Source organism: Rissa tridactyla, chromosome 1 (genome assembly GCF_028500815.1).
Source record: "Rissa tridactyla isolate bRisTri1 chromosome 1, bRisTri1.patW.cur.20221130, whole genome shotgun sequence".
Taxonomy (NCBI): Eukaryota; Metazoa; Chordata; class Aves; order Charadriiformes; family Laridae; genus Rissa; species Rissa tridactyla.
Window position 1 is genome coordinate 2,417,298 of NC_071466.1, and position 12,078 is coordinate 2,429,375.

General features: G+C 40.3%; 1 protein-coding gene across 22 annotated transcripts in view; it reads right to left on the reverse strand.

Moving 5' to 3' along the window:
- DLG2 (discs large MAGUK scaffold protein 2) overlaps positions 1-12,078 on the reverse strand; it is a 1,057,033-nt gene that overhangs the window by 291,333 nt on the left and 753,622 nt on the right. For all 22 annotated transcript variants that reach the window (XM_054188265.1, XM_054188269.1, XM_054188274.1 and 19 more), the window contains 2 exons: positions 3,168-3,312; positions 5-146 (listed from right to left, as the gene is read on the reverse strand). In XM_054188265.1, the coding sequence (XP_054044240.1) occupies positions 5-146; positions 3,168-3,312 (287 nt within the window). The remainder of the gene's footprint in view (positions 1-4; positions 147-3,167; positions 3,313-12,078) is intronic.

The following is a 12,078-nucleotide window of genomic DNA, read 5'->3' on the forward strand; positions in this document are numbered from 1 at the left end:
TGACCTGGTGTAGTCGTCCTCCACAAGCATGTGCTTTGGAATGGGTGAGTATCTTCCTGGTGAGATGGGGGCCAGGGATGCCTTGTACTCTAAAGTGCCATTGTTTCCAGAAGAGAGTATATGATTTTCCATCGGTGGAGAATAAGCTGATGGTAAGAATAAGCATTTCTAGTTAGCCACTTTCACGTTTGATTAGATGTCACAAGAACACCATTTTTTAGATAAGTACCCAAGAATGTGCTCATTGCTGTAAATAACATCAAAACAGACAGTCCTTGCCTGAGAGAGCTTAAAATTTAACCAGAAAGCATGAACAGCTGGAGTTTTCCTGAAAGGCTGGTAACAGCAATGACAATAACAGTAATAATAATAATAGTAATAATAATCATAATGCTGACTCATTTGCAGGGATGGACTCTTTACAGGGGATCTGAATAAGAAAGGATAGTTTGTGCGACAGGAAACATTTTCTTCAATTAGAATTGACTCGAAGAAAGGAATGTAAATAGGAGAGAATGAGATCAAAAGCACACTCCTCTTTTTGGCTTCAATATACATCAATAGGAGTAATATAGTAAGAGCTCATTGCAGGATAAGAGCAGGAATTTTATGTACGGCAAGAATCATGTATGATGAAGATTTAAAGCTGTGATTTACTAAAGGTGCCAAAATTCCCAATATAATTGGAATTTCGGTACCAACATAGATCGTGTACAGATCACAGTAAATCTGTATATTTAAAATAGAAAATGGATAAAAATTTCTTACATATTAATGATTAATAATGGAACTTACAGGACTATGCTGTCTGATTCTATATTGGGTCTGTGGGTTTTGTTGTTTGCTTGCTCTTTGCTATTCTGAAGTTACTGGGCATATTTATGGCTGGAGAAATGGAATAATAGCTGTATTCAAATCTCTAGTTAATGTAATTAGAAAAGGAAGTGATAAATAGGAAAAACGGTGATATGTGCTTCTGCAATGAGTTATGATTAATTTTCTCATGCAAAGAAGGCAGCTAAACTTTCTACTATTAGTTTCAGTCTTTCTTTCAGATGGTGAGGTACAGAATGTTTCAAAGCAAAATATCCCTACAGGGAAAGGCCATTACCCGTTCTGAAATGCTCTGAACGTGTAGGCATAATGAAAGGTTCCCTGAGGATAAATGAATCTGTATGCACCAACAGCCAGGGATGGGCTACTGCAAATCTTTTCAACCTTTAGTCTCCCTCTGGAATTACTTCTGTCTTCTCACATGCTGCTGATCGATAATCTGACATAATAAAACACACTGTTTGGGAACTCCCAACTTATTATTTTGGAAAGTATTATAAAGCGGGAGATTGGATAGGGACATTTAGCATTTTTACTTCTTGGGCTTTGCTAAGATCCAGACCAGACTGCTACCGAACAACATGATTGCCATCTGTTGTAACATTTGCTAAGTAAATAGGTATCCTCAGCACAGTTGAGTATACCACCCGACGGGCACGTTACAAAACCTTCCCTCCTATTTTTATGGAGCAACCTGAATAAGGAGAATTATGGATATTTAGCTTTTCCTTCAACTTTGTCAGTCCATAGTAGCAACACTACGCAAAAGCGCAGAAATTGAAATCTCTAGCATTTACTGGGAGAATCTGCCTTTTCCAGCCCTTGGTTGGCCTTAAGTGCCCCTAGGATTTTTGGCAGGAGATCAAGATGGGTTCAGATCAGTTGCTGAAACTCTTGCCAAAAATTAAACTGCCATCCAGTTGTTAGATGGTGCAGCTGGTCCCTGTTGGTAGCTGAACCCAAGGCAGACAGTCTTTAATGAACAACTAAATGAAGACAGGGAGTTTCAGTAATGAACTGTTTTGACCAACAGGCACCACTGACATAGAGGGCTGCAACTGAAATGTTAAGATTGCTGTGAATGGGCAGGGAATGGGAATGCCTGGGTATGGACACCAGGAGGACTGGCAGGAGGGATACAAAAATGGCATGTGTTGGTAGCACCTAGATTCATCAATAGGTCTTCAATACTCAACTACATGTAACTTGTCAGGATAGCCTACACCCAAACTAAAGCAAAGACTCAAGCCATTAAGAGATGATGGCAGGAGATAAAGACTAGATTTTTGCCTAGGACAACCATATAAGGAGACAAAAGAGAAGTGAATAAATCCTGAAGACGTGCACAGGTGTGTCAGATGGAAGAGACAGACGATCCTAAGTGCTGTCTTCTCCTTAAGGGAACAAAAAGCCCAGCAGCAAGGAGGTTGTCGGCCTAAGAAGAAGGTACATGTGTATGATAAAGACTCCACAGCCACCCACCCTTGTACCTGATCATCCCAGGGAGTCCTGGAGATGCACCTGGATACGCGTCTTTCTACCTGAATGCTGGACATAAGCCTAGATGGTTTTGAGTGTGTGGATATGACAGCCTGTTTGAAATCAGTTTGTTTTAAAATAAAACAGTCTTCCCCTCCTATGAGATCCTGCACTGAGCTTTACTATATTGTTTCAACAATTTTTCCTGCAACAGAGTGTACGTTGAATGCAAGAACAGATAAGTCCTTGGCCCTCGGTCCTCAGTGAGAAACTAGCAGATGAACATATGTAAAATTAATGGAGACACTGAGAATAAAGCAAAGTGGAACAATAATTTAGGAATTGGATATATACCGAAAATAGGTGAATTTGTGTCAGTAGACCAGCGATTTTTACATTCCAAGTAGATATTTTATTCAAATATCATATATATTTTTCTCAGGCTTTTCACTAAGTTTGTACAAGATGTTTTGCTGCTTGTTCCACTTTTTCAGTGGACAGGGGACTCCAGTCAACAAATCTAATCACATTTCAAAATTTATTTGTGTATACTTATCACTGTAATTGTCACAAGAGTTACAGTTCAGTCTAATCACCTGGAGAACAGCTAATTGGAATCAGCACAATAGTACATCAGCTACATCATTACTTTTGCTGCAAAAATACTTTAGCAGAGTTATGTTATTTGTAGTACTTCATGGGCGTAGCATGCTTAAGTGGCAATAAACGTTTCATTTTTGTAGCCTTCCAAGCTGTTTCATAAACTTTAATGGGGTACTTTGGGCAAGCTATGAAAAAACCACAATAATCTAACAAACATATCTCCTACAAAATGAGTTGCAGATTTCACTTACAGTGAGTAATATCTGGTGGGCCATAAGGATCGGTCATGTAAATGGTGGTGGGCTTTCCAACTTTCAGATATACTACATCTGATGTGTTCTTCAGTATCGCTACTGCCTCTTCATGGGTGACTTCTTCTAAACTGTAATTATTTACCTTAAAGGAGAAATCAGACAGGTGAATTGGGATGCAGAAATAGACACAAAAATTTACACAGTCTTGTAGTTATCACAATATTGGGAAAAAATGCTGTAGACAAAGAGCCCTGAAGGTTACAGAAGCAGTATTGCAGCAAGGTAGAGAATAGAGTTTTCTCAGCACATGCATATTCATAGACTGATGGAGCAGTATTAATAATATCACAGAATCATAAAGGGTTGAGATGGCACTTGGTCTTGTCAGTAGAAAAGTCCTTTGTGATTTTCTCTTACCAGTATCATCATTACATAAAACTATATTTAATAACAATTTAATAACACCACACCATTTACAGAAACTGCCTATGCTATTTGATCTATCAAGATGAACTGTCCAAGTTCACCTCTCTGCATGCATGGCTGGGACCTCAGAAATACTTAACACCCCCAAATCTTTTCATCTCTGATATGACATTGACCGTCAAAATAATAAGAGGTACGGAGTGGTATACAGAATAAGGGGAAATAAAAAAGGGCAGTTCTGGATGGGGTAAAAGGGATTTTCAGTGTGAAAGTTTGTCAGTTTTCTGGAAGCACAGGAAAGAGACACTGAAAAAGTAAGAGAATGTAGTACTAGCTCTGTGCTTTATCAGTAAAGAAAAATACTTAACCAGAGCAAGAATAAGAGGTCATGGAATCATAGAATGGGTTGGGTTGGAAGGGACCTCTAAAGGCCATCTAGTCCAACCCCCTGCAGTCAGCAGGGACATCTTTAACTAGACCAGGTTGCTCAGAGCCTCATCCAGCCTGGCCTTGAATGTCTCCAGGGATGGGGCCTCCACCCCCCTCTCTGGGCAACCTGTTCCAGTGTCTCACCACCCTCAGTGTAAAGAATTGTAATTGTAAAGGTCAGGACCACATTACAATTACTACTGTAATTGTAAAGGTCAGGACTACAGGTCAAATAGGGAAGGAAACAGTGGCAATAAACATTGTGCATTTATGCTTTACTCCCAGAAAAATAAAATAAATAAATAAAGTGTCAGAAGTGGTTTATTGAAGAGGTGTATAAAATTTACTCACATATAAATGCACTACATCCACATAATGTCAATAATAGGTTGTGAATAGTGACAGAATAGTGAATGGTCCTTGTCCAAAAAGCATATATCCTGAACAGAGAAATTATAGGAGAAGTAAAGAAGGATGTAGATAGAGGTTTCAGACATGTGGTGTAAGCCAATAGAAATGGAATCACAGAGGATCTCGAGTTGGCAGGGACGCATAAGGATCATTGAGTCCAACTCCTGGCTCCTCGCAGCACTACCTAAAGCTAAACCATAAGACTAAAAGCATCATCCAGACGCTCCTTGAACTCTGGCAGGCTGGGTGCTATGACTGCTTCCCGGGGGAGCCTGTTCCAGTGACATACATTTCACGGTGGATGTTGTATATGAAATATTTCATTGGGATTTAAAGTGCCATCCTCCAACTTCTACAGTTCTTGCCAGGTTTCCTTGTAAAGCTTATGCAAGATGGAAGAAAAAGAAGCTCCTGAACTATAGTATAACACAGCACAGCTATAAATCACAGGAAAAAATACATACTTTCTAGGGAATTTAGTATCAGGGACTTGACTGTGACAATAAACTACTGCCAAAGGGTTTGGTAACTGGAAAGAAATCCAGGTATTGTGAATCACTAGAGGACTCTTCATACCCAGACGATTTCAACACCCAGAGAGAGTGAGTATTACTGGACGGTATTGTTAAATGTAAGAATTCTCTTTAAACTTCATTCCTTGTATAATTCTCAGACTTGGTTTTAAGGTTAATTGAAAGATGCAATGACAGGCATGTTATGACAATTCGACATGAAGAGCAATGATACAACCTAACACTCAGAAGAGAGTTGCTGACACTGTATGCTGTATTTTGACAGGTCTTCTATTTAAATAAAAAGCCTGATCCCTATCTTCTATACATTTCTATTTTTTTCTTGGTTATGAACAGCAGTAACATACAAATGCACTTTTAATAACTAAATGCCTTTTAAATTACTAGGCTGATAGCAAGAAGTGGCTGAAATTAAGCCTTTCTTGTCTATGTATTTCAAAACTGTCAAATGCTGAAGCTTCACACTTTTGGAAATGTGACAGCAGTTATCCTTTACCTTTTCTCCTTCCCACGCTGTCTGTCCATTGTATCTATCTTGTTGCGTTTCATCCTCACTGCAAACTTTTTGAAGTAAAGAAAATCTCACATAATAACCCCCCACTATACTGCTGCTGGAAATAAATGTTCTTAGTCAAAAAAAAGACACAAAATGAAATATAGGAGCACTGTCTGGATTTTGACTTTTGGTCTTTTCAGACGTGTATAAAAACAATTAAGACACAAATTGACTTGTTTGAATTTTTTTCCAAAGCTTTTTTCCTGGAAACCTAGCTGATAAAAATCATGGTTAGGACTGCTGTACTTCCACCACAACATACTTAGGTGTCACAGTTCTGCAGGTGGAGGATAAACAGACATTTTAGAAACAGAAAATATAGTGTGATACGTATAAAACTTGTATTTGCTATGACAGATCCTACTTATCTCTCTGAAAATAACTTCACAGGACAGGTATTTTAACAACGCTGTGTGCAAGTTGTACAAATCTTGATGTTAAGACAAGAATTAAAAAGCAAGTGATTCTAAACTAAGAATTAATATCTGAGCAGTTATTCATTATGGTTATCTTTATACAATTTAAGATCCTAGAGATCACTGCGAAGTTTATGTACAATGATTTTTTCCCCTCATTTCTACTATATATAAGCTTAAGCGTTCAGAATATTGTGGAAAACTGAAATATGTAGAGCCAAAACTTGGTAGATCTTGAAAGAAGGTAATGCATGAACGAAATCAAGATGCAAAGGATAACTTCAGAAAAAGGATGCTGAAGGAAATCTGAGGAGAAGAAAGGACCCTTCAAACTAAACAGAGTTCTGCTATATAAGTATTCCAGCAACATATACCAAAATTGCTTTTCAAACTCATCCCGAATACGTAGAAAACTAGAGGTTTCTTGTCTCTAGAGAGAACACTCCTAGAAAGGAAGTTTGCTACTAATTAATTTTGTCCTGGACAACTCAGTTCTCAGTAAACAAAGAAATAGACAGACTCAATGTACATCAAGAGTAAATACATAAATAAACAAACAAAGATGTTGATTCATTCATTAAGACAAAATTCTCAGTGGTGACATCAGTTTCTTTTAAGCAGGTGCTCTCTGAGAAGGAGATAACACCACCTTCCTTAGTCATCAGCAACATCAATTTAGAATTACAGTATACAAAATATACTCTGCATTTCCCAGTTTCTTTCAGAAGGTAGTGCTTGCTTTGGACCTACAACTCCCGTTAATACTAATATGTGCATGTATGAATGTCTTTTCTACTCCTTGATCATAAACCAATGATTACTAATAAAGACATCTGTATGTATTCTAATATATGAGACCAAAAGCCTGAACACATGGAAGAATTATATTGTTCAGCTCCCTAAATATTATTGCAAGATGGCTTTAATATGGAATTTTTGTATACAAAGAAATCTCTGGACTCCATTCTTCAAAATATGCTGGAGATGGTGATAATTAGGAAATATGATGCTGTAGCTATTTTTTATGCTAAAATTCATATAGAGCACAGAATCTCTCAGAATCTCCAAGATTCTTGGAGGTTTCTTGAGTTTTTCTTGTTTCCATAAAAGATGCCAATTTTAACAGAATTTCAAGTACTAAATCTTTTTCAGTGGTTGTGGCACAGCCAGTGCATGATACCAAAGCTTCACTTCCTGCTGTCGAGATGACCCTAGTGGAGCATGTGGTCGAGCTAGAGGTGAAGATGATAAAGAGTGGGAGATGCGCAGAAAATAAAAAAAATCAAAGTGTATATGGCATACAACCCTCTGAAATGCTGAAACTTTTGTGCAGAAGGGCTGACATCAGAGCTGAGTGGTAGAACGGGTACTGCAGGCGAATTTTCTGCCTCTAAGAAGCCAATTTAAATAGCAACGAATTAAGGGGGGACAAGCCCCTAAGGCAAATGCTAAAGAAGAAATTTATCCGAGTAGTCAGGTTAGTTACAAGAGTTAGACGTTTGAGACACAAAATGCTGCAGCAGAAGCCAAAGCCAAGGAGGAAAAAGGAAAACGGACATCGAGCAAGTGGGGCTTTTCTAATGGGAAAAGTTCCACACACAGAAAATTCAGAAACGCAAACAGCACCTGGAGTAAAAAAGAAAAAAAAAAAAGGAAAGCTGTTTCTTTAAATAGAAAGTATGTTATACAAAGACATACTGATATTACAGGAAAAGAATAAGAGGAAGAAATAATATCGCAATAGAGAAGGAAATTAAAGAATTAAAGATACAAGTCCAACCAAAGACGTTATTTGAATGATGGGGGAAATCAGTAAGAAAGGTTGCCAAAGAGATATAAAAAGACTAAGGTGGTTTTTCTTTTCCTAAATAGCACAATCAAGGCAATGAAGTGTAAACTTCAGCAAGAATTATTTTATTTGGAAGTTTTCCTAGACTCATATTGGAAAGCAAAGGCACCGAGTAGCAGCTAGAGTGAGAAGCTTAGAATCCCCAAAATGACTGTACAAGTGCTCTAAAGAATAACTTCATTCACAACAGCATAAACTGATAACAGAATAAGAACTCTGGAAGAATAAGTCTGTCTTACTTAATTTTCTTTTTTTAAAGGGAATTCATTCTTTTCCTCTACTGATTTAGATTAAGAGAGATTTGATTCACTCAGTGAATGAGACAAAGAAGTGATCTTTACCTTGCCAATGGTAATGTTTGCTTTTGTGTAATATTCTACTTTTCATTCAGAACGTGGATTTTCCTGAGTCAAAGTTTGCTGGTAAAAACCTGTGACAAGCCATCTGTAAATCTAGAACGATGATGGTCTTTTAAAAAACTCACCATGATTTAAAACGCTGTGAAAAGTGAAAGGGTTTTCATGTCTGGAGACCAATCATTTGTCCTAAGGATGTAAATCTGTTTGGATTAGCTAACTATTTATAATCCCACGGACTCCTGAGTTAGTTGTGCAAGTGCTGGACTCTGAATAGAAAGAAACTGGTTATTTTCAGAGGACACAGTCTGCTAATCCCTCTGAAATTAGCCTGCTTAGATTATTAAATTATGGGCTAAGTGTCCTTACCCCAGACCTGCTCTTTGCAGAGAAACGCAAGAGTTTGTGCTTCACAGAGAATACAAGACTGAGCTCCAGGCTTCAAGCAGTGTAATGCATACACAGTGCAAGTGGCACTGTACTGTTTAGACCATAATTTTTCAATCCCAATTTATGATGACTTTGGTAAAATAAAGCACAACACATCTTTTAAGACGAATGAAGTGGCATGAGGATGAAGGAACAACCAGATGAGAGTATCATTAGAAGTAATAAATTGGTAATTTATTGCTAGGGTACTAACCAAAGACTGCTCCTAGCAAATCTATGCTTGAATGCTAGATAAAGCACTGCAAGAGTCAATGACAGCGTACATCTGGCTCAGAGCCCAGCGCTGCATCACAAGGGATGCAGCCACCAGACCCTCTGAGTTAGTTCTAGTCTTCCTGAGCACTTCCTGAGTACTAGTTCAGTCTTCAGAGTACTGTACTTTTTCTAGTGTGTTTCCTTTGTACAACATCCAGTACAACCTTCAGATCAGGTACTATCTCTTCACACTGTTTTCCTCCTTTACGTCTAACTGGGTACTGCCTGTATTCCACCAACTGGCATAGCTCTGGCTCTGTGGGTGCACCTACCTGAGTGACGAATGTGGGCACCGGGAACGATTCACAGCAACATGGGGTCCGGATGATATGGCATCATAGAATCACAGAATAATAGAATGGTTTGAGTTGGAAGGGACCTTAAAGATCATCTTGCTCCAAATTCCCCGCCACGGACAGGGACACCTCCCACCAGACCAGGCTGCTCAAAGCCCCATCCAGCCTGGTCTTAAACAATTCCAGGGATGGGGCATCCACAGCTTCTCTGGGCAACCTGTTCCAGTGCCTCACCACCCTTACAATAAAGAATTTCTTCCTGATATCTAGTCTAAATCTACCCTCTTTCAGTTTAAAACCATTACACTCCCTGATCCAGAGTCCCTCCCCACCTGTAGCCCCCTTCAGGTACTGGAAGGCTGCTATAAGGTCCCCCCAGAGCCTTCTCTTCTCCGCGTTGAACACCCCCAACTCTCTCAGCCTGTCCCCACAGCAGAGGGGCTCCAGCCCTCTGAGCATCTTTGTGGCCTCCTCTGGACCCATTCCAACAGGTCCATGTCCTCCTTGTGCTGAGGCCCCAGAGGTGGACGCAGGACTCCAGGTGGGGTCTCACCAGAGCGGAGTAGAGGGGCAGAATCCCCTCCCTCGCCCTGCTGGCCACGCTGCTTTTGATGCGGCCCAGGATGCGGTTGGCTTTCTGGGCTGTGAGTGCACATTGCTGGCTCATGTTGAGCTTCTCGTCCACCAGCACCCCCAGGTCCTTCTCCTCAGGGCTGCTCTCAAGCCATTCTCCGCCCAACCTGTATTTGTGCCTGGGGTTGCCACGACCCAGGTGCAGGACCCTGCACTTTGCCTGGGGACCTTGCTCTGGCCTTGCACATCCATGCTACGCATGTTTTAAGGGGGTTAGTTTGCATCACATCGAGTCTGCTGGCTAGAACCCCTGTTAGCAGCTGCAGTGCAATGCCAATTAGGAATGCTCCTGGACCACATTTCCTGTTACAGTTTCCTTAACAAAATTCCCATTTGTTTTCTAAAAGACCATCCCACAAGACAGCAAAATCACTTTAAAAGACCACTTCTTATCAGAACCAAATGCTAACCTAGTTGTATCTCAAATGGTATGCTCTGATGACTTTAATATGAACATTATCCTGCATCCATATACAATCTGAAAGGAACAGATATTGCTAGGGGATCCTGTGAGGAACATATCAACAATTGTGCAATCACAACCCCATTACAGCCCTATGAAACCATCAATAACCTGCTTTTTTTCAGCACAGAATTGGGTAGGAACCAAGCCTAAATTTCTGAAAAGGAAAGTGACTCCTGTTGCTTCCTTCTGTTTTCAGCAAGAAAACAGAATCTAATTAAATCCCTTGGTATGTTATATCACTTTTCCTACAAGCATAAATAATCCCGCAGAAACCTGATCTCTGACTACATGGTAAAGAAGCAACAGGCTAATGGACGTGGCCCAAACATGTAAGGGTATTTTGGAGTAGAAGACTAAGTTTTGAAAAGCTAATGCCTGGAAGAGTTAAATATTAGCTTAATTTTTCTTTTAAAGCCTAATGTTTTTAAAGTTTTCCCTGAAGCTATTAGTGTTGTTTTGTACTAGTAACACCACACAGTTTTATACTGATATCTCATTTATCCATTCTGTTGATAAACTCTTCCAAAGTGAGCTGATGGCATCAGATAAAAGAAATTAAATATTATCTGAGAGGTCATAACTTCTTAAACCATTGTTTAGCTCTTCCTCATCATCATTATCCATGAACTGGAGGAGGTGAGGAGTGCGGTCTCCTCATGTTTGGAGATGACCACTGTGTGGCGGGTCCATATACTCGAGGGCAGGGCTGCCATCCTGGACAGGCTGGAGGAAGGGCCTGACAAGAGCTTTATGATGTTTAACTGGGAGAAACAATAAGTCCTGCCTCCGGCACATATTAATACCCTTCAAGAGCAGGGTGTGGCACCGGCAGCAGCTCCGTGGAAAAATTCTTGGGGCTCCTGTTGGACAGCAAGCTGGGCATGAGGCAGTTGTGTGTCCTGGCAGCAAAGAGGTCAACAGCATCCTGGGCTGTAAGAGTAGGAGTAGAAACAGGAGATCCAGAGAAGGATTATTCCACAACATTTGGCATTCATAAGAATGCAGCTAGATAACATGTTCAGTTTTGGTCCCCCACTGCAGGAAAGAACAAAGTCGAGCAAGTTCAGAGGAGAGCTACCAGGATGGTTGGAGTTGGAGCACTTGCCCAGTGAGGAGAAGCTGGGTGAGCTCGGCTTGTTCAGACTGGAGAAGAGATGCCTCTGGGGACAACTAACACCTGCCCCCCAGGTGCTTACAGGGAGGTCATCAAGACAGAGCTAAGCTTTTCAGAGTGGTAACAGGATGAGTGACAACAGGCATATGTTAAAACAAGAGAGGGTCAAACAAGTTAAAAGGAAAAGCATTTTCCTCTTGAGGACAGTTGAGCAGTAGAACAGGTTTCCAAGAGAGACTGTGCAAGCTCCGTCATTGGAGATTTTCGAAATTCAATTGGACAAATTCCTGAGCAACCCGATCTGACCCTACAGCTGACCTGGAATTATCGTGTTAGCCTGTGATGCTCTGTATGGGATTTCCCCTTGTTCCCTTCCAGCGTAAAGAGAAGCAACCTAGCTGAGACACACCACCAGCAGTAGGAGACATCGTAGACATTGCCATCAGAATACAGTAAGGGAGTATTTTCCTCCTAGCTGTAAGTCTTCAGAGCAGACCTCTGCTCAGTTCTTTTCACATATACCTAGAAAAACCACTGAGTTCAGTTTTCAGCTTGAGAACTCTTATGCTTCCTCCAGTAATTTTCCTAATGGGCACCTCATGATTACCCTACAACGGAGCATCTTCCTGTGGAAGTGCTCAGGATAAAAAGCCTTAAGCGCAGGCTCAGTGCCACAGAAACATAACAGCACAGACATGCCCTCATACAGATTTCAGAA